At 36.5% G+C, this 23,788-nt stretch overlaps 1 protein-coding gene across 4 annotated transcripts; it reads right to left on the reverse strand.

The window, feature by feature from the left end:
- Positions 1–126: 126 nt before the first annotated feature.
- On the reverse strand, positions 127–23,531 carry armh3 (armadillo like helical domain containing 3). Of its 4 annotated transcripts, none has more exons than XM_056758910.1 (26): positions 23,445–23,531; positions 22,687–22,797; positions 21,976–22,032; positions 21,695–21,841; positions 20,656–20,763; positions 20,491–20,583; positions 12,638–12,712; positions 12,454–12,540; positions 12,158–12,214; positions 12,021–12,064; positions 11,882–11,942; positions 11,317–11,363; positions 10,941–11,016; positions 10,691–10,784; positions 8,268–8,369; positions 7,688–7,746; positions 7,542–7,607; positions 7,339–7,408; positions 7,203–7,263; positions 7,023–7,111; positions 5,430–5,512; positions 5,192–5,318; positions 5,024–5,099; positions 3,514–3,592; positions 1,265–1,381; positions 127–1,175 (listed from the first exon to the last, which is right to left on the reverse strand). In XM_056758910.1, the coding sequence occupies exons 2-26, from the start codon at positions 22,786–22,788 to the stop codon at positions 1,083–1,085; spliced, it is 2,070 nt and encodes a 689-aa protein (XP_056614888.1). In that variant the 5' UTR covers positions 22,789–22,797; positions 23,445–23,531; the 3' UTR covers positions 127–1,082. The 4 variants fall into 4 exon arrangements, with proteins under 4 accessions (XP_056614888.1, XP_056614889.1, XP_056614890.1 ...); XM_056758911.1 differs by having other exon boundaries at positions 23,441–23,521; XM_056758912.1 differs by having other exon boundaries at positions 22,687–22,812; positions 23,441–23,517.
- Positions 23,532–23,788: the final 257 nt, after the last annotated feature.

Raw genomic sequence — 23,788 nt, forward strand, 5'->3', positions numbered from 1 at the left:
CGTAATCTGAAAGACTCACCCATGAACTAAAACCAGGAAGAATTTACAAAGAACGTCTTCGAAATGGATTTGATAATTCGGTTCTCCTCCATCTGTTGATTTTAACTAACTGACAGTAGAACTGGATTGAATTCTATTATGCTTTAATAATAGACCGAAACCAAAATGAAAATATAAACAGCTCGTTCTCTGATCTCATATCATATGAACTATAATTTCAGTTTTATGTCAAATGAATACATTCTTCTGTACCCAGTGTTGCATAAGTAAACGTTCATTTTCTATAACTGCAACCACGTACAATCTTTTCACGATACTTCTGGCAATGCTGAGAAATACTGAGGAGAAAAATATCCAAAGACTGTCAGATTGAACAATTAGTGCATCTTATGAACATGTCCGACTCATATCTCACCACCAAATAAGAAAAGAATAACAAATCATACCTCGCTTTAAAAACATTAAAAACATAACTGTTTTATGGTAATTAATAGAAGTACTTTGTAAATGAATTGATTTTTTTTAACATTGCATTACGGTAATGAGTATTTCAAATTACTATTTTTCATTAACTTCCTAGTCATGAAAAAAATATGCTCCTCCGGTCGCGAACCGAACCATGTTTTTGCATTCAAAATATAATTTATTTTCAATTCATTTTGATGGGTGAAATATGACCCAGACAGTTTTGTTGTATCCGCTGCCAAAAAACAAAACAAAGTTATTTGTGAAAAAAATAAAAGATAAACACATGCGAGCACAACGATTTCATCAGTTTGGTAGTAAAGCCAATGAAGAACATACGGTTTAATTCAACAAGAAAAGGACCAGACCGCCAAATGAAATAAGGAAAGAGGAAAAGTGAATACCGGTTAGTCAGAATCAAAATTCACATTGTGCAAAGTTTGGCCGATTGCTTTGTTAAGCCAATACAAGTCTGATCTGAACATGACCAAACACACACACACCCCATTGTTAATACAGTCTGCGGATCAAATCCAGTATTATCGTCTGCAACGTCTGCTGTCAGGTTGAGTAGCCTCAGGTGTGTGGGGGTCATTTTGGAAGCAGTTTCAGATCCTTCAGGATATAGAGGAGAATTCCTTCAGAAGAAGGTCTTGACTCATCGTGCTGAGAGAGACGTTCTTCCTCACGTTCAGACTGATGGAGCGCACCTGGAAAATTACAGCCGCGTCACATTAAACCCAAAATCGTGAACAGAAAGAGAATCTTGCTTCCGATTGAAATAAACCGTAGCCCTCACCAGCTCTTTGAAGAACGCGGCCTCTCTGGGCTGTTCGGAGTATCGCTCAAACTGATCCAGACCATCCTGCAGCTTCAAGGTCAACGTATCATAATTTGACCGTACCACCTCCAATACCTACAGGAGAAACACACAGTATCTGTTAATGTCAGTGACCTTCGTCCATGCAAATGGCACTGCCATGACGCAAAAAATTGTTGTTGCAATTTTTTTGTTGAAAAAGTGATAATTATCCTGCGTCCGAAATTGCCTACTTTCTAGAAAATCATGAATAGCCCGAAACCTCAGTTTGCAAAAAACTGTAGGTAGGTGGGAAATTCCTGGATGGTAAATAAATTTGGTAAACAATGCCATACAATAAAGGCTTAAAGCCGCAATTAATAACTTTTGACTCTCTATCGCCATGTCTGTTCGAAAGATAAAATTGCAGGTTACTTTACATACAGATCTTTACATGTGTTGAAAAACGAGAAATCCGATGCTTTTATAAATCATTTTTAAAAGCTTACAATTATAAATTGCAAAAGGTAAACACGCAGTTTTCGACACTGATGTTTCGTGAAGTTGCGCAATACCTAATTAAGTTAATTTTAACCAAAAAAAATTACGAATTGCAGCTTTAGTTCAAACAACTAATTTGAACTATATTAAACTTTATTTAAAAACGAAATATTGTATAACAACCGTTGATGACCTAAAACTTTGACTGTATATCATTTTATTGTACACCAGTTCAGTTACATATGTAAGTGAAGTATTAAAACCATTCAGTTACTGTTAACCATTGCGATATGCACATTTGCGATAAACTACGATAATATTAACATTTTGCGCAGCCCAAGCAGCCTCAACTTTAAAACCGTAAAGAAACAATACAGGGTTTTAAGGAGGATCTATTGACAGAAATACAAGATAATATAAAACTATTTCTTCAGAGGTGTATAAAGACCTTACGTAACGAACTGTTATGTTTCTAACACCTTAGAATATACTATTTATATCAACATACAGAGCGGCCCTACATACATTGAACGCATGTGACCCGCGGATTAACTGTAAATTTATTCATCATTGAGTAAAAAGCGCTCTCGCTCTAGTTTTAGTGCCAACTCGCTCTCCTGTATCTGGACGAGTACAATATTAAAGCGGTTCCAGATAAACAATGACACTCCAAACTGCTCCGTCACACAGCTAATCTTACAAAACAACAACATATCTTGGTTCTAACAAACAGAAAAAACAGTGTTACTCAAATACTAATAACTGCATTAACTCATCTACTGCACTGTAACTTTAATAACTGCACTAACTCACCTACTGCACTGTAACTCATCTATTGCATTATTGCATCTATCGCATAACTAACTGCATCTACTCATCTATTGCACTATAACTTCAATAACTGCATTAACTCATCTACTGCACTGTGACTGTATATCTGCATCTACTCATGTATTGCACCGTACCTTTAATAACCACATTAACTCATCTACTGCACTGTAACTTTAATAGCTAATGTCTGTAACTAATGCACACTTGCACTATTGTATAGTCTATATTGTTATCTGTTCATAACCTCCTGTACATTAATGTTCACAGTATATAGCCTTCTGTATATATTGTTCATAGTACATACCGATTGTCATATTTTCATAGTACATGCCCAACGTAAATTATTTTCCTAATATTGTATTCTGTATTTATTCACACTGTATATCCTGCACTTGCTAATTGCACTTCTGGTTAGACCTAAACTACATTTCGTTACACTGTACCTGTATATGTGTAATGACAATAAAGTTGAATCTAATCTAATCTAATACTGATCCGAATCAAAGCAAACTGCTAGGGTGTGATTTTTAGATCTGATGGAGGTCACGAGGTAGCATCTGGCATAACGAGATGAAAGAGTCGACGATCCACGATTGTGAGTGACACAGCTGGCGTGACCATCTGTAAAACTGACCACGCTTCTGCAACGTGCCATCATTACCCTACAGATCAAAGGGCAATTACGCAACACCTGTGCCCATTAACACCAGCGGGTGTCTCACTAATGAATGATTACTCTAATAACATTTTATGTGTGGAATATTCCTATAGACACACACATACAGGTACACATGATATAAAATGATTTAAGTCGGTAGATAATTTTTATGATCTGCTATAATTTCACAATTCTTCCTGATAAATAACAATTTGCCACATTTTTCCTTGCAGAAAGGCAGATTTTGGTATTGGATTACCTGTTCTTCTGACAGCTGGGAGATGTGATTCACTGCAGCATATGACTCAATTTTAGGGTTGAAATGGTTAATAATCGCCCTGAAAGTAAAAACATAAAGGACAATCTGGTCAAATGAGAAAGATTTGAACATGTCTGTGTGTAAAATGCAAGCTCTGTATTAAAAAATCCAGAGTTTGCAACCGTTCTGTCCCACTTTAGCGAAACAGAAAAGGCGCGGTTCTTTAAAATATTCTGCATTCCCCCGTAAGCCTTTGCATTATGTATGTTTCAGAAAAAGCACTCCACTTCTTTTGTGTGGCGCAAACACTCTGTGACATCTATGAATGCTGGAGAAAGCTTAAGCATTACCTCAGCCTCAAAAATCAATAATTTATTCACTGTCCTCCCCATAACCTCAGCGCACAAAAATGAATTAACTCTGGACAGCAAGTTTTACTACAGCTATAAAGCGATCAGTCTTGGACTTGAACTAATTTGTGTTCACAGACAAAATCTGTGTTTTTAAATATTAATATCAATTACAGATATGTAATTATATATTTACTTTACAAATATTTATTAAGGTGTATTCTAGGCGTAAATAAGCAGGTATCTTATTATCAGCTAAAATTAACAAGCTTATGTTCAGAATAAGTAGTCTATTATTTGTAACTATACATTGGAATTTACTATCTGATACGGTTTATATACACATTTTGTTTATTAGATTTATACCTTTCTGCTATGATAATTAATCATTTATTTAGAATATTCCTTGAAGTCCGTAAATTTATGCCTTTAATTATAAAAATAAAATGTTTTGAAAAGCCTAATAAACAATGTTAAGCTTATAATACTAATTCGTAAGTTGAACTGTCGGGTACAATGTCTTGGTTACTAAACCTTTTAACAGAAAATAAACTCAAATGTAACTAACTAAAACGGAAATTAAATTATATAATATTATTTAGTAATATAAAAAATAATAAAATGACAAAATCAAATATACTAAAGAGTTATAAATGTAAATAATATCAACAAGTAAATTAAAAAATATAGAAATAGAATGAAATGTAAAATATTAATGAATTCGCAGTAAAAAAAATCAAATAACTTTGCCTATTGCAGTTGTATAATTAAATTATTATTATTATTCAAATAGTACACATTATTATTTGTAACAAAATAACAAGTTTATACACGTATATAAGTGTACTAAATCTAAAATAATTAAACAATAAAAATCATTATTTATATTGATACTGCAATGAATCTGGCATAAAGTTAAATTATCTATGTCAAACATGCAGGGTCCGAATTTAAAACTAACATGTAAATTAAAATTAACAACAAATGAAATGCAAAATATTAATAAATTGGCAATTAAACGAAAAATTATTTATAAGATAACTTGGCGTATTGCATTTTCAATGTGTTACACTGCAATGAATCAGGCATAAATTAACATTATACATGTCAAACATACGGTGTCAACAAGTTTATACAGTCAGTCAGATCACTTTTCTTACCTGACATTGATGAGTGCATGAGTAACTTTACTAGCCGGCTCCTTCCATTGACCTGTGTTGGTCGAGACCCTCAGCACTGTGATGTCATAAAGATCAGGTCAGTGACAAAAACACACACGTCTATTCAAAGCACATCAAAAGTGTTGCGGGTGATGTCACGGGACTTACCCATGCAGTAGAGGTTCTCAAACACCTGATGCATCCGAATAATCTCATAATAGAGCTCGTCGTAACTGCTGGGGGTGGGCAGAAATGTGTCTCCATACGTGATAAACATGTTAAAGAGGTTCACGACCTACGAGCGAGAAGTTATTAGTCAAGGAAGGTGACAAACTGGAAATGAGCCCCGAGTGTATTTGTACTCAAAGACCCGACAAACTGTTGTTCACGGGCAGTGTTGTTTTACCTGGAGAGCCAGCTGGAAGATATTGTGCTTTCCCAGAAGGCTGGTCTCATTAGACAGCAGGAACTTCAGAAGGTTAATGAGAGCTAGAGAAACACAATTAACAGCCATCTGATCAAACTGATTTCCTAACGCGAAAACCATCACTCCTTAGACCTGCGACCTTATGCAACTGTTAGCATGGATTAACATGGGTATTATCAGATCAATTACTGGGGTAGAAACAGAGACACACAGTTCTATACTAAGACTTCTCTTTTTTACCATATGTTCATCTGCATTCACTATTCTGGAATTAATCATCGAAAAAGCTCAGTATTAAAATGATATTGTTAAATCTGTTTGTAAAAGTTTACCTAAAAATTAAAATAATCAATTCTGTTTCATTCTGTAATCTACTAACAATATTTCTTCCAAGTTTCGATTTGTATTTATGTGCAGAAAATGAAAAGGGGTGCAAATAACAGAAAGGATGCTCTATATTTTTTCAGATATCTAATACTGCAAAGAAATATTTAAAAGTTCATATTCACTTTTAAGCAATACAACAGTAATGGTGCATTTCCACTGCATAGTACTGCACGGTACAGCTCCTTTTTGGGGGATTTTTTGAGGTACAGTACCTCAGTTGAGGTTTCAAGCGTACTGTGTCAATACCAAAATGTGAGAGAATCATTGCCAACATCATTGGAATTGCAACATATGAATATGCATTTTAATACGTAATTTAGGCATTTCTTTATATGCTTCGTGACAGTAAAATAGATTGAGACCCTTAACACAATGCTAAATGCTACATTAGCTTACCCTTGTGCCCCGCCGAGCAAACCAAATGATCGTTGTCTGCTCTTTACTGTAAGATTTCCCAAACTCTCCGGTATTTTAGCAGTATTTGGTTTTGCTGCCATCCGCCATCGATATGGTCCATTACTCCTGTGTTGTGCGGGTATTTGTTGCGTTCACAATGATGCTACGGCAGTGCCACCATGAAGATACGGTTCTAATCCCCACCCACTTTGAAGCGCTACTAAACTGCTGTGGAAAAGCAATGTGAGCCGAAGTAAAATGAGCTGTACCGAGCCGAGTCATACTAAACCTGATGGTACCATACAGTGGAAAAGCGCCATAATATTATTAGTCCATGCATATAGAAAAAGTTACAAAACTATTTTTAATGTAGTGACCTCGACTTTAATCACAGTTTTTAAGTCTTTTAAGTCTTTCACATTTGCAGTTGGATAACTTTATGTCAGTCCTGAGGTTTGATTTTGTTAAAATTCACGGACTGGAATGGCCACAATACATCTAGAAATGTTGATTTGAAAAATCTGGAGTGGTCTCAATAATAATAATGAAATAATAGAAAAGCATATCACAAAATAGGGAAGAATACAAATATTCAATAAAATACAACAGAACAGAATGGAAAAGCATATTATAAAAAAGAATAAGCAGCGTTCAAATAGAATAGGATAGGACATAATAGAATTAAAAGCATAAAAATCTAATAAAACAGGACAGAAAAGAATAAAACTGAACGGAATTCAGTGTAACATATCTGCCTTATGGTCAGAAGCACACTTATGCCAGTCTTACCTGACCAGAGTTCTCTCCAGGTGTAGTGTAGTCTAACTCTGCATTTCTTCTGGTAGCAGATCAGTTTGTGAATAATCTGAACACATCGCCTACAAACACAGAAATGCATTCATTCTCACAGTGTCCTCAGTAAAAGAAGCATCACAAGTGTCTAAACCCGAATACCGCATGAAGACTCACGTATAAAGATCCATGGGAAATTCCTTCATCATATGAGTGACGGTGAACTCCACCATAAGATCTGCAAAACCGATCAGATATTCAAAAACATTCGTTTATCATATATTTCATATTTTACACTGAATTCTGAACTTACCCAGGACCGCACAGACTAAAGGTCGAGAGGGAATGTTTTTATCCGCCCCTTTCTTCCGGTGTCTCATTGGCTGAAATGAATGAATTAAAGATCAATTCATGTTCTGGTCTTACACCAAAAGATCTCTCAACAGCCTTGTGAAATCATGTTGATAACACATAAGGGGGCAGTTGACTTATGTATTCAAGCATTAACTTGCTTACCATTCTGTGCAAGTTGACTCTGAAGTTCATGTTGTCATCGTGGAGAAAAGCGTCGGCATACTGGTCCTGCTCAACATATAGCGAGATATCATCAATTTAAGGAAAGCACATAAAAAAAATCATCAAAATATCCAAAGCGGCATTACCTCGGCTATACATGTCAGAATAATGAGGCACAGTCGAGCGCTGTTGAGTCTGTGTTCATCTGAAAACATAACAACAAATATTTAAGATTCATTATTATGTTATTAATTATTAGTTTAAAAGATTACAAAAAAGGGCTACGTTCTAAAATCTAGTGAGCTAGTAGGCAGCATTCAAGACATGATACAAATGCAGAGTATGCTACGGCTAGTCAGTTTTATTCTTTGACCAGCATGACATTAACTTTAATGACTATCCCATAATGCACTGCAACAAGTTCCAAACAAACTGATCTATGATGGCAAACAAAGCGAGAAAAAAGTAAATCAACACAACGTATGAAATATCAATGAAGCAATGATAAAAAAGGATCGAATCCACAGTTTAGCATTATGCTAATAGCAAACTATAATGTGAGTCGTATATTTTGCTTTGTGAACATTCTGCATTGTTCTTTCAAAAGTTTTGATTTCGTTGCGATGCTGCCTTAGTAGCCTTAGTCTATGTAGACAGCGGACAGAAATACATCTCATCAGGTCGGGATATAGAGAAACAATAAACAGAACGACAGAGATATCTTGCCTTTGGTGTCCTGCATTACGATGGAGGAATATTTCAGGAACGTTATAAGAAGATTACTCGTCTGCAAGTTTGGGTCCAGAGGAAGTTCAGGATTATTCATCACTGTGGAGAGAAAGAATGAATTTTCAATCGCTTTTTAGGATAAGGTACATCAGGGTTACACAAACTGGGACATACTAACAGGAAGCGGAAGTGGCCGTTGTTGCCTTGACGACAATAACTGTCACACACATCAAAATACAGCTCTTCTTTCAAGTAAGGTATTTATTCATTCATTATTTTGTATGTAATGTTTACTGTATACTTTAGTGACGCATCAGTTATATAATTTGTGACCCTGGATCACAAAACCAGTCAACATTTTTAGTAAAAGACAAAAATACATTGTTGGGGTCAAAATGTACCAAAAATCGTTAGGATATTAAGTAATGATAATTTTCCATGAAGATATTTTGTAAATTCCTACCTTAAATATATAAAAAGTGGATTGCCTGCTACAGTGCCTTTGATTAACAATTTCAAAGGCCATTTTCTAAAATATTTAGGTTTTTTTGCACTCTCAGATTCCTAGGTTTAAACGGTTGTATCTCAACCATATATTGTCATATCTTACATCTCATTAAGATTTCAGATTATGTAGAATTGCCGAAAATGTCGAAATTTCGAAAAATTAACCCGTAAGGTTTTGTTGTCCAGGGTCACATTTTGTCACATTTTTTAATGCAGTGGAGCGTCGCTTAACTCCGCCTACTAGCGGTGAGTTGTGGGTAATATCTGCCGTCAGAGTGTGCATCATTCTGAACTTTCTGCAAAAATATCTACCGGAAGTAGTAGACCATCCGGGAATCTTTGGAATACCTTCTTCAATATACGATTTGGCACATACTCAGTCTACTTTCGAATGCTATTAGGACGTATAGCATGTGATTGGAATGCAGGGTGTCGTTTTTTGTGTATTTTAACAGTCCTTTAACTCTTTCACTGCCATTGATGAGTTATCTCGTCATTTAAGAGAAAACGCTTCCCCGCCAAAGACGAGTTTTTACGGCAATCAGTGTTTGTACTGTTTTACAGCAGGTGGCGCTATTACACATTTTTGGGAAAAAGTACAGAATCCCAGAACCTAGAACGTATATGTTTTAGCGATTTTTAATGATTGTTCTGAGTGTAATCTGAGCGGAATCTTTGAAAAAAAACGTTAATTATCTCAGCTGTTTAATCAAAATTATGCATTTTTGAAGAAACCTACCCATATCTAATGAGTGATAAAAAACGAACAAATGAAGATAGAAGTATACGGTTTCTTTTGTTTCAAAGCTGAGACTCTGTTCTTTCATTTGACATATTGTCCATATATTCTTTACAGAAAATTTACAGTGAGTCATTAACTTTGGGTGAAAATGTTAAAAAACGCTGGCGTAGGCTGGCGGCGAATGAGTTAAAAATGGATGAGAATATCAGTCATGGACAACTCTCCACTAGTTCTTCAATTTTATTATCCGTGAATATTCAGTCAATCACTATTTATGTATTTTTTCGTGATTTGAGAACATCTAGTAGAACATTCAATAGTTTTTTAGAATATTTTTATTTGACTTACATTACATACATTTCACAGCTCTGTAAAAGGTTGAGAACAAAATTAATATGAACAGTTTTGTGTTACCAAGTTATGTTTTATAATTAAAATCTTAACTGCCATGAGGTTTCTGTGGTTTCGAGACAATGGCCCAAAAGAACTGTTAACCCTTTGAACACACATTGAAATACGTCAAATCTTCACTGTGTCTGTTTTAAACCAACACTTATGTGTTGTTTTGATTCCAAATTCGTGACAAAAACCCTTATTATATATTATTCTACACACAGATATTAATTGGACAATATGATTTGAAAGCTTAGTTTTTATGTTCACACACCACATCTAAGCAAATTTATATATTTCATAAAGCAAATGGATTTCCAAAAGGAAGCGACACAAAAGGCAGCCTTGTGTTTAAAGGCTCACATGTTAGAGATGTTAGAGAGAAATAAGGTTTAAGAAATAAACATGCTGGTAGTATATAACAGCCCAAATTGAAAGTTCAGCTTGCAGGGCCATTCGGTGAACAGCAGCTGTCTAAGCAGCGTTTTAAGCGACATGCCTCAGTTCTTCGTTTCATTATTGAAATAACCCTGAAGTGCCTCGCTTCTGATGATGCTCCTCTTATTTGTACAACCATTAAAACAGAGCGAAGGTAAAGCAAACCGAGCTAAATGCGGAAATTGCACAAATAAATCGACATAAACCCAATTAACAACTGAACAACAGCAGAAGAGATATTTGAAGAGTCTTGTCATTGAAAAAATGTTTGCTTTTGCCTTAATTGCACACAATAGGGAGCAAATCTAAAGTGCATGATGGGAAAAATGGCAAAACTCACAGTCCAGAGATGGCGGCGTGGTGCCCAGCGGTGTCGTGGGTGAAGCTGGAACAGGAGTCACAGATGTTGTGGTCATGTCAATGTCTGGATGGCTCTGTAATTGACAAACCAGATGCATGAATGACATCATCATCTAACATTTCTATGACCTGCACCTCTATGCATGGAAACACGCAGGTGTACAATAATACAGATAAAAAAAACAAGATTATGAGAAATAAGAGTTCTTATGCAGTACTGTGTACTGTACCTGTGCGAGAACTGTGATGAAGTTCCTGTTGAGATGAACGGCCTCATACAGAGCCAGCAGGATGGCTTCATTCGTCCTAAAGGACCATAAAGTCATCAGACATATGAAGGATTTGACACAATGGCAAAAGCATTAAGCCGTAAATAAAAAGGCTTTTATTATAATACCACCACCCTTCAGCTAGAGATTTATGGTGAATGTAAAAGCTGACTTTGTGCACTGATGTAACAATATAAATACATACGTACAAGGGCATTACTCAAATATATCAGAACACATTTTTGTCCCTCAACAATAAAATAAAGCTGCCAAATGTTTTTAAATATTAAATTAATTTAATGCAAATCAACTATAAGATGTATTTGTTATGACTTACTGCACTGAGAGCTTTTCGTCTGCATCAGCAATAAACATACTGCCCACCTGTGGACGAAAGCAGTATTACAATTAATTTACTGTGACTTACCAAACGCTGAATTTAAATGGCTGGTTGAACAAAAACAAATTCTGTCTATTTGATTTATTTTCTCCATTTAATTTACCTTGTGTGATTTAAGCTTTTATGACTAAGAACCCAAAATAGAATATTTCAGAATGTCACAGAAACTGTACAATTAAAGTGAATGGCGACTGGCTCCAATTGCTTCAAAAATTACCTAAAAAGTACAATAAAGAAGTCTGTGCAATTTACAGCAGTATATTCCAAGTCCTCTTAAACTAAGCAGTATATTTTTATGAGAAAGTGAACAAAGTCATTATCTACTTAGGGGATATATTTAAAAGCTTTATTAATATGTATGTGAACAAGATTTGGGGGCTCCTAAAAGAAACTGTGTTTCATCTTAAAATGTCATATAGTCAAATGTCATTATGATAAAACGATTTCTTTTTTCTTTGACTAGATGCTTCTAAACTTTTTAAGACTATTCAATCCTTCTTACCATGCTGCTTAGGGCAGAGAAAAAGCCTCCTTGGTTTTCCTCTTCTTTATCTTTATACTGCCTGTGGAAACAGCCAAGAACACATAAAATTTCAGTCTACGACAAATGTTTGCTAACACAAAAATAGGCATTTGGTTACCTGTTGTAATCTGAAAGTGCATGGTGGATGACCATTCCCATTCCCTGCAAAACATTACAGTGCATTAAACTTCCATATGAGTCAATAAATGATTGGAATTAATAAATATAATCTTGAAGAACGCCCCATTCACTTACATTCAGCGTGGGCTCGTCGTCCACTATTGACAGTTTCACAATGTAAGGGTTCACGGACTACAATAAAAGAGACAAAATGAGTTAAACTGAAACATGCTTTAGATAACATGGACCTAAATATTGCACACCGGTGTAAAAAACAGCATGTGGCATGATGCTTGGGTGGGTGGTTGAAATTTAGTTTCTAAGGTGTTCTGGGTGTGATTTTATATGGTCACTTGACTTCATACCAACACTACATAAGGAAGACACTATAAAAATTCCAAACATAGGAAAAGATCTGAGACCTTACAAACCTCATACTTCCTGTAGTTGACCAGGAGAGCTAACAGGACCACAGAATCATAGCCGTGCTGAGATCGACTGGACACGTCCGATAGAATCTGAAGAATACAGTTAAAACAGGCAATATGTATGACATGACATCACTGTTAACACAGTTAATTTGTCATACACCTCAGTGGCAGTAAACAATCTCACCTGTAGAATGGCCTCAAAGATACTGTTGATCATCACATATTCCAGTATGGTGTTCTGACTGATGTTATCCGTCACCTAAAAAAAATGAACACATCATAAACATGTGTGACAACAACTACTTCTGCTAAGATGATCTGTGCTAAAACACTGCAATTGTAGATGTAATAAGGCTTGACTACTGTAAAATAAAGATCATAAAACTTTGCTTTTGAAATACAAGTTGTTTATATATGTTTACTGTATCAAGTTCACTGTACTGGCACCAAAAGATTAAGACAAAAGACAATTTGGGTAAATCTCATTTGCATATCCTTAATGCAATATCTCATTCTCATTACAGCATGCAATATACAGTATCTCATTACCGTTGTTACGAACGCTCTTATATCATTTTGTTGGCAATGCATAGCTGCGTATGTGTGTCTGTATTCTGTTTCAGATTTTGGAAGCTATTGGCTGATCCACCTGTCAATCTGCGGGTGTGGGGTTCTGACGTCAGAGATCGCTCCACCAATTGGCAGTCACAGAGCGGCTTACGAGTGCTTTAAAAATGGATGGCGGCAGAGTTAAAACAGACTCTGGTTTGGGCAGAGTGCACGCTCTTTGAGGACTGTTTCCTCGTTCGAGATCACTCTGAGAGATTGGTCCGTGCTTTGGGCTTTACGGTGTTTTGCTGTTTGTAGTCGGATCAATGCTCTCTTGTTTTGTTGTTCGTGTTGGTGTTTGCTTGTGTGCTCGTGTGTTTGACCATTTCGCCATGGATATGCGCGTGGAATCTTCAGCCGTTGTACCGGCTCTAAAACAATTATCTTGGCAGGAGAGGTTGTGAGTCAGGTAAGCAGGTCGCGACCTACATTTATGCACGTAAAGTATCTATGTATTAGACACACTAGAATTAGGAGTGGTGCTAAAATGTATGTTTAGTTTTGTTAGTGAGTTTAATTTAGTTATAGCGTCTTGTACGCTGAAGATGTTTCTTTCTACATTTTATGTTGTTAGTCAGTTAGATCCCTGATATTAGTTAGCTTACGTTTGGGTATATTTTTGTTCTTTGATTTAAGCACCACTCTTTAACTCCCTCCTCTCCACCAGATTGTTTATGGATTAAAATGTATTATTATTATTATCATCATTTTCTTTACTTTGTATATATTGTATATATCTACTTTATCATTCTATTACTTTATCTTACGAGTTATAATTAAATTTGTGTAACTTAATTGCTGACTGGTTGTCTGTCCTTTCTTTCGTTGTCTTTCTGTTACTACCACTGACCCACACGTACAACTATAGTAATTTCCGTGTTATGTCTGCTAAACTCCTAGACCAATTAACAGCTAAATAACTACAGACGTAACATAATTGGGGGCTCGTCCGGGATCTTCTATCTCTTTTTGAGGTAGGGATCTAAATATATATGGATTACTATATTATCTCGGAAGATAGTTGTATGTGTGTGTTTCTGAGGGGGAACGAAAAATTGCAATGAAAAGGAATTGTTTTGTCCATTGTGAAGTGTTATTATATTGGTAATAGGACCATGAGTACTTTTGATTTGCAATTGTTTGTTGCTGACCCAACTTTGCAAGTATTTGAGCGATGTAGAAAAGACGAGTTGTTGCAGATAGCGGACCACTATGGTATTCCTGTGGTGAGGCAAGCTCTAAAGGGTATTATTAAGAGTGAGATTTTGAAAAATTTGGTCGAGTTAAAAGTGTTTGTACTTCCAGATGCGGATGATGAGCAAGCTGACATATCGGCTGTGGAAAGACGTCCGAGTAGCTCAGGGAGTGTGGAAGGGGCAATAGGTGAGCATGCCGAGGTGGAGGCGGAGGCTGAGATCAAGGCTGTTCTACCGCCCTTCTCCCCACATTCTCCGTTTTCTGTAGAGTCTGGGCATGACGCACGATTGAAAGTTCGCATAGCCCGACTCCAAATGGAAGGACAGGAGCGAGCTGAGACGCGCCAAGCCGAAATGAAGTTGCGCTTAGAGATCCGAAAAATGGAAATTGAGGCTGAGAAACAGGTGAAGCTGCGACAGCTTGAGTTAGAGGCAGCGAATGTTGCCTCTGAACGAAATGCGCAGTTTAATCCTGTTAGCCCAGGCATTGTTTCCACAAATTCGATCGCTACATTTGATGTTAGTAAGCATATCACTTTAGTGCCTCACTTCAGAGAATCCGAAGTGGATACGTATTTTGCTGCTTTTGAGCGTGTCGCTGCTTCACTTCAGTGGCCAAAGGAGGTTTGGTGTCTTTTATTGCAATGTCGCTTAGTGGGAAAAGCACAGGACGTTTGCTCTGCGCTATCCTTAGAGGAAAGTTTGACATATGACGTGGTAAAAAATGCAGTTCTTCGTGCATATGAATTGGTACCTGAAGCGTATCGACAACGTTTTAGGAGCCATAAGAAGGTAGCTCAACAAACATTTGTGGAATTTGCTCGGGAGAAGGGAATTCTTTATGATAAATGGTTGTCTACTAACAACGTGCAAGATTTGAAGTCATTGAGAGAGCTAATGCTTTTAGAGGATTTTAAGAATTGTTTGCCAGAACGAGTAGTCACGTACCTGAATGAGCGAAAGGTGACTCTGTTATCCCAAGCCGCGATTCTTGCGGATGAGTACGTGTTGACGCATAAGAATGTGTTTGTTTCGGCCCGATCAGAACAAGTACCGAATTTGTCTGCTGCTCATTCATACAATTCGAATACCCGTAGTAAAAGTAGTACACCACAGAATAAAGAAACACGAGAATGTTTCTATTGTCATAAGGTGGGACACGTTATTTCTGATTGTTTGATGCTTAAACGTAAGAATCAACAAGGACAGGTAAAATCTGTTAGTTTTGTGAAGACCGTGTCTAAAACTGTTTTCGAGAAAGATGAAGTTGATGCTGGGTTTAAACCATTCGTGATGAAGGGTCTTATCTCCGTTCATGGTAGACCTGAAGAGCAGAGAAAGGTACGGATTCTGAGGGATACGGGAGCAAGTCAATCGTTTGTAATTGCTGATGCACTTCCGCTGTCAGAGCAGACATCTTGTGGATCCAGTATATTAGTACAAGGGATTGAAATGGGTGTAGTCTCGGTACCATTGCATCGGATACACTTACAATGTGACCTAGTCTCAGGGTTTGTGAAGGTGGGGATACGTTCTTCCTTTCCGGTAAAAGGGGTGGCATTTATTCTCGGAAATGATTTAGCGGGTGGTAAAGTGTCACCTGTGCCGGAAGTTGTTGATAAGCCTGACTGTTTTATTCATGTGGATGATATCTCTGAACATTTTCCAGAGGTATTTGTTGCTAGTGTAGTTACTCGTGCTCAGAAACGCAGAATTGGGGATGACATTATCTTGTCTGACTCTTTTATATCATCTGTATTCACTGAAGAAAATATGGAGGTAGATAAAAAGGGCGATGAAGATGTTGTACTTAACAAGCATTCTGTTGAGGTTGTTGCAGGGTCTGAGTTGTTAGCGGAACCGGTTTCCTATGAACGGATTCGGAGCGCACAACAAGAAGACTTGTCACTCACTAAATGTTTTTCTGCTGTTACAAGAACAAAATGCGATTCATCCAGTCTTGTGGAATATGTGATTGAAAACGGACTGTTATTAAGAAAATGGCGTCCTAAATCAGATATGGTTAATGAGTGGGATGTTGTTTGTCAGATTGTTTTACCTACTGCGTACCGCAAACAAGTGTTGATTTTGGCTCATGATCATGATTTAGCAGGTCATTTGGGTGTGACGAAAACTTACAACCGCATTCTCAAACATTTCTTCTGGCCTGGTTTGAAGAGAGACGTATCTCAGTATTGTTGTACTTGTCACCAATGTCAGGTGATGGGAAAGCCTAATCAAAAGATTCCTCGTGCTCCGTTAATTCCGATTCCTGTCATTTGCGAACCCTTTGAACACATAATATTGGATTGTGTTTGTCCCTTACCGAAATCGAAGGCAGGTAATCAGTTTTTGTTAACCATTATGTGTTCTGCGACACGTTTTCCGGAAGCCGTTCCATTGAGAAAAATAACTGCGCCTGTTATCATCAAGGCTTTGCTCAAATTTTTTTCTACATTCGGATTGCCGAAAGTCGTACAGACAGATCAAGGGACAAATTTTCTTTCTAAAATTTTTAGACAAGTCTTGAAAACTTTGGGTATAACACATAGAATCTCCAGCGCATATCATCCTGAAAGTCAGGGTGCTATTGAACGTTTTCATCAGACGTTAAAGTCAATGCTAAGAATGTATTGTCTAAGTTCTGGGAAAGATTGGGACGAGGGGGTACCCTTCGTACTATTTGCAGTTCGAGAAGCAACACAAGAGTCTCTGGGTTTTAGTCCTGCAGACTTGGTATTTGGTCACACTGTACGAGGTCCGCTGAAAGTAATGAAAGACGGGTTATTAAATGATAACAAATCCACTGAACAGAGCGTGCTGGATTATGTTAGTCGGTTTCGGGAACGATTGCATACTGCGTGTCCATTTGCACAGAAATCGTTGTCAATTGCTCAGGAGGGCATGAAGAGACGGTACGATAAGAAGGCTGTGGTGCGTAAGATTCAACCTGGAGATGAGGTTTTAGTACTGTTACCAGTACCTGGTTCGGCGTTGACCGCTCGGTTTTCTGGTCCGTACCAGGTATCTAAGAGATTGAGTGAGACTGATTTTGTGATAAACACGCCTGATCGCAAACGCAAGTTTCGAACATGCCACATTAACATGTTGAAATTATATTGTCCTCGGCCGGTGTCTGAAAAATTTTCAGAGGAAAAAGAAAAAGTTGCTGCGCCTATTGGGGTGTTGGGTGCTGTTGCTCGTAATCTGTCTGACTTTACTGCAGGAAATGCTGAGGATTTGTTGACGTCTGGCGAATGTTCTACGGATGATGGTATTTTACTGCGTAATGATTTATTAATGAGTGGTAGACTTTTGAATTCAGAAATTTTGAAATGCTTGCCAGAAAATCTGGATAATTTGATTGAGTCACAGAAGCGGGATATTATGAAGTTAATTCAAGAATTCCCTATGTTGTTTAGTGATGTGCCAACTCAAACTCATGTATTACAGCACGATATTCAAGTGACGTGTAGTTCAGCGATTAAACAGCACGCTTATAGAGTGAATCATAGTAAGCGTTCTATGATGAAGGCTGAGGTGGATTATTTGTTAAAAAATGATTTGGCTGAACCTAGCTATAGTCCATGGAGTTCACCTTGTCTTCTTGTTCCAAAATCTGACGGTACATTTCGGTTTTGCACAGATTACCGGAAAGTAAATTCTGTGACTGTACCTGATAGCTATCCTCTTCCTAGGATGGAAGACTGTATTGATAATTTAGGTTCTGCTAAATTTGTGACGAAATTAGATTTGCTGAAAGGCTACTGGCAAGTGCCATTGACCGCTCGAGCTGCGGAAATTTCAGCTTTCGTTACTCCGGATAATTTCCTACAATACCGTGTTATGGCGTTTGGGCTACGCAATGCCCCGGCAACTTTTCAACGCCTTGTAAATATTGTACTGTCAGGAGTTAAAAATTGTAGTGCATACCTAGATGATCTAGTGATTTATTCGTCGGATTGGTCCGAGCATTTGACTGTTCTTCGGACAGTTTTTGAAAGGTTAGCTAATGCTTCTTTGACAATTAATCTAGCTAAGTGTGAATTTGGTAAGGCAACGATTACCTACTTGGGCAAAGAAGTAGGACAAGGTCAAGTTCGTCCTGTTAGCGCTAAGGTATCTGCTATTGCTAACTTTCCTATTCCAACGACACGACGGGAATTACGTCGGTTCTTAGGAATGGCTGGTTACTATAGAGGTTTCTGCCGAAATTTCTCTACTGTAGTGCATCCTTTGACCAGTTTACTAAGTCCAACTAATGTATTTTGTTGGACTGAACCGTGTCAACGTGCTTTTGATGGTGCAAAGTTGTTGCTGACTAGTGCACCTGTTCTTGCTGCTCCAAACTTCACACATTCTTTTCAATTGGAAGTGGATGCTAGTGCATTAGGTATGGGAGCTGTTCTTCTTCAAGAAGATGATGAGGGTTTTGAGCATCCAATTTGTTATTTTTCCCGAAAGTTCAATAAACCTCAACGAAATTACTCTACCATCGAGAAGGAAGCTCTAGGCTTGATTCTGGCGTTACAGTTTTTTGAGGTTTATGTGGGTTCATCGGTTTTGCCTGTTACTGTGTACACTGATCACAATCCTTTGGTGTTCCTGTCCAGAATGTACAATCACAACCAACGTCTTATGCGTTGGGCGCTAATTGTGCAAAATTATAACTTGATTATAAAGCATAAGAAAGGTTCTGAAAATATAGTTGCCGATACCTTATCTAGAGCTTAAAGATCTGCTTTATGTCAAGTCTTTAAGAAGGGGAGTGTTACGAACGCTCTTATATCATTTTGTTGGCAATGCATAGCTGCGTATGTGTGTCTGTATTCTGTTTCAGATTTTGGAAGCTATTGGCTGATCCACCTGTCAATCTGCGGGTGTGGGGTTCTGACGTCAGAGATCGCTCCACCAATTGGCAGTCACAGAGCGGCTTACGAGTGCTTTAAAAATGGATGGCGGCAGAGTTAAAACAGACTCTGGTTTGGGCAGAGTGCACGCTCTTTGAGGACTGTTTCCTCGTTCGAGATCACTCTGAGAGATTGGTCCGTGCTTTGGGCTTTACGGTGTTTTGCTGTTTGTAGTCGGATCAATGCTCTCTTGTTTTGTTGTTCGTGTTGGTGTTTGCTTGTGTGCTCGTGTGTTTGACCATTTCGCCATGGATATGCGCGTGGAATCTTCAGCCGTTGTACCGGCTCTAAAACAATTATCTTGGCAGGAGAGGTTGTGAGTCAGGTAAGCAGGTCGCGACCTACATTTATGCACGTAGAGTAAGTATCTATGTATTAGACACACTAGAATTAGGAGTGGTGCTAAAATGTATGTTTAGTTTTGTTAGTGAGTTTAATTTAGTTATAGCGTCTTGTACGCTGAAGATGTTTCTTTCTACATTTTATGTTGTTAGTCAGTTAGATCCCTGATATTAGTTAGCTTACGTTTGGGTATATTTTTGTTCTTTGATTTAAGCACCACTCTTTAACTCCCTCCTCTCCACCAGATTGTTTATGGATTAAAATGTATTATTATTATTATCATCATTTTCTTTACTTTGTATATATTGTATATATCTACTTTATCATTCTATTACTTTATCTTACGAGTTATAATTAAATTTGTGTAACTTAATTGCTGACTGGTTGTCTGTCCTTTCTTTCGTTGTCTTTCTGTTACTACCACTGACCCACACGTACAACTATAGTAATTTCCGTGTTATGTCTGCTAAACTCCTAGACCAATTAACAGCTAAATAACTACAGACGTAACAACCGTAAAGCAATATATCATTCACATTACAGCAATTCTATATCTCATTCGCATTTCCGTGATGCAATATACAGTATCTCATTACCGTAATGCAATATATTATTCACATTACCGCGATTCACTATCTCATTCTAATTACAGCGATTCAATATACAGAATATTATAATAAATATTATATTTAAATCCTCATGTAAATCTTATCAATCTAACATAACGTGAATATTTGTCATCGTTTGATATAGAAAAAAATATTACTTTTTATTTTTACATGAAATAAAATGAATGACTGTACTGCATTAATGTAAATCTTATCAATCTAATCACTACTGAGAATTACAAATAGTATAAAAATTGCAATACAAATGCATGGGTGAAATGTGACCCCACCATGTTTTGCAATGACCCCTCTGCTAGCAAGAGAAATACATTAGAATGAATTGTCATGCAGTAATGAATGTACTGATCTTACAGTGACCAAACACAGCAGCAGTTTCAGACATAAACTCTTAAGACTCTCTGATCCGTCACCGCACAGCAGGCTATCCAAACTCTCCATCAACTCCTGAGAACAGAATTTCATTAGATCTTCACGTAAAACACAAACATCAAGATCATGTGAGGGCCATTGACAGACCTTCATTCTGAGTTCAGCCTTGTCAAAGCCCATCAGCATGTTGATGATGTCAAAGCCCGTGGCTGATTTGTTCTTCTGGTGAACTCCTCGAAATAATGCACACAGAGTCTAAAGAAACACAAAGAGGAACCGCAACTGCTGTCAACAATGCACTATATTGTCCCCATGCCTTTTCAATGCAGGGTGTGTCTTCTCCAAACACAAAAGCAGATTTTCAGAATGCCACAATGTATTTCATGTTTTTTCGTGCAGGTCATTTCACCTCAAAACCAAAACATTATTTACACATTTATTTATTCAGGAAATCAATCCTCTAGTGGAATAGATACATCTTGTGGTGCATTTTATGGTAACATAGGAAGCATTTTAATATTGGAAAAAATTACACTTCACATATACATCTTTGGGAGAGTTTGGTTCCAAAATGATATAACTCCAACTCGTTTTTTATTATGCATTACAATTAATATCAATCAAACTGCAGTTGGTTTTATTTGATTTAGGCCATAGTAAATAAAACAGCTAACTAACACAATAAAAATATGATAACATAATAAACAACATGACTTTTGGAGATATCTCATTTTGGAACCAAACTCTTAATATTTTATAAAATATTAAAATTAATAAAAATTATAAAATTAAATGACCGTAATGTGTCCAGATGTTTTACTTTTGAGTATGTAGGTAAATTCTAATGATCCTCATTAGTGATTTTCATTATTATAATAGCAAAAGGATGTCCAAAAATGTATTTAAAAAATGACAATTAAATTAAAAAATATATTTTTAATAATTGAATATTATTTTTTATATATATGTACAATTTATGAAATGTGATTATTAAAGAAATCAATGAGAAATTAAAAAATATAATTTAAATAATATAATTTTCACATTAAAATGTTTGTTTTTAGCTAAAATAAAAAAAAATGGCTATAACTAGAAAAAAAATCGGCACGAATTAATAACGTACAGATGTGTAATGTGTAGATGAAACATGCTTTATCTACATGCATATCCTGTCCTGTCCTCTCACCTGAAGCGCATTGACTACTTTGATCTGGTGTTCCTCACCCAACGTTTGAACACAGTGATGGAACAAGCAGTTGATGTTGTCTTTGATTTTCATCACTTCATCTCCATCTAGAGCCTCTAACTTTCCTTCCAGATACTCAAGATTCACCTGTTCAGAAGAATATAAAAACAACCAGTAAAACCTACTTATTTAAACAGGTGGATGTTTTATCTAAAGTGCTTATGAGAGAATAACAGGTGAACTTAATGGAAATTTAGAGATATGTTTTAGTTGCCACTGACCTTCATCAAAAACAATTCATCCCAGAAGCGAGGGTTGTTCTTAGTCGGATCTTCCTTCTGCAGGAATTAAGAACAAAGAAATCGGATTATTCCGAAAATTAATCTTATTATGCATATGCATGTAGATATAGACGGTTTCATCTTAACAACATACACAATTGTTACTGCAAATGCGCACTTTTGTGACTCAAAATTAACTTCTGGTACACATTCACAAACAATAGAGTGCTTCTAGAATATATCTGATAACAAGCAAAAGAAACCAAGAAGAACCGTTCCTTGGCTAATCTTGTCTCTCCAATATTTTGAATTTAGTCTCCTGATACAGGATCCATTCAACAAATTGTTCATTTAATAAAATGAACATAGAACAAAATTCAACAACTCGTTTATTTAATACAATTAAATTATACAATAAAATTATATTAGTTAATATTAAAATAAATGAAATATAAATAGTTATATTATTAGATACTAGCCAAACACAAACCGGAAGTTACCTGGGGATGAGGCGCGCGGTCTCTAAGGTTAAATATCAACATTTTTACAGATAACCAATAAAATACACATATTATAATATACATTATTTTGTTTGTTTAGAATGCAGCTGAAATGGAAACGTGTATATTAAATCAGACATGTACAAATACAACATTGGAATACAAATAGGAAAAAATACAGAATATTTAGCAATATTTATTAATGACTTACCGCAAATATCTCATCATACATAAGCACAACTTTCTCCTTCAGTGGCTTCTTAGAAGAGGATGTTCTCTTCAGCAGACCTGCTTTCTTCTCAGTCTGAGCCATGGCTTACACCTATAAAACATAACCCTACACACATTAATATGACAATAATAAGTGTGATTTCTCTCCTTGCACGATTTGCAAAGATTCTTCTGTAGAATAAACTAAGTGAAAGACTCTTGCTGGTCTTAGTATGTTGACTATCATCTTTGCTTTAAAGATCATCTTTAAATTACTGGAGATAAAGCGCTCACTGTGTTTTATCTACAATGTTGTCTAGGTAGCGTGTTAGGGTTTCGTAATATGATATCTTATATGATTAGATATTAGCCCACTGGCATTCACAACACGTTAGGTCTATATTATACACTCAAATCCTGTTTACATCGACAGCTCACTTGGTTTTTAAGAAACAACATGCTGGACTCAGTTTTGACAGCTTTGCTTTAGCATGTAGCCTCTCAGCCATACATCGCATTAAAAAGACACTTACAAACATACTTTAGTTAGGAACAGAAACAGAATATGGAGGCACCACGTAAGCAAAAACGATCACAAATAAATGATAATGTAACACTGATTATGTGTGTGGTACTCGTGCTAACTGATCAAAGAAAGGCTGTTTATAAAAAAATGTTATAATCACCATGTGTGCGCGTTGATTTAGTTTTTATAATCGGAGTAAATTAAAGCATTAAATTATATTTTTTAATACTTGCGTGAATGGATTACTGTTTTTGTTCCATTACTCTGGTTAACTGGAAGGATTGAGTTTGTTCGCCCCACTTCCGGTGTGGGCGGAAACCACGCCCATCGGTTATACATCACTTCCGATTATTGCGATTAATCTTCTCTTTTCCTCATTGGCCAACTTTTATTATGTTGTTTATTTTAACTTATTTCTTTATTCATTTACGATTCATTATTTTATTATTATTTATTACAGTTTATAAATATTTTTCAATCGTTCTCGCGGTACTTTGAAGTCATAGACTTATCAGTAAGCGCAGCGCCGCATGAAGTTGATGTTGTCCATGAACTGTTCTTTATGGTTAACAAAATA

The sequence above is a fragment of the Triplophysa dalaica genome, chromosome 10 (assembly GCF_015846415.1).
Source record: "Triplophysa dalaica isolate WHDGS20190420 chromosome 10, ASM1584641v1, whole genome shotgun sequence".
In the NCBI taxonomy this organism is placed as follows: Eukaryota; Metazoa; Chordata; class Actinopteri; order Cypriniformes; family Nemacheilidae; genus Triplophysa; species Triplophysa dalaica.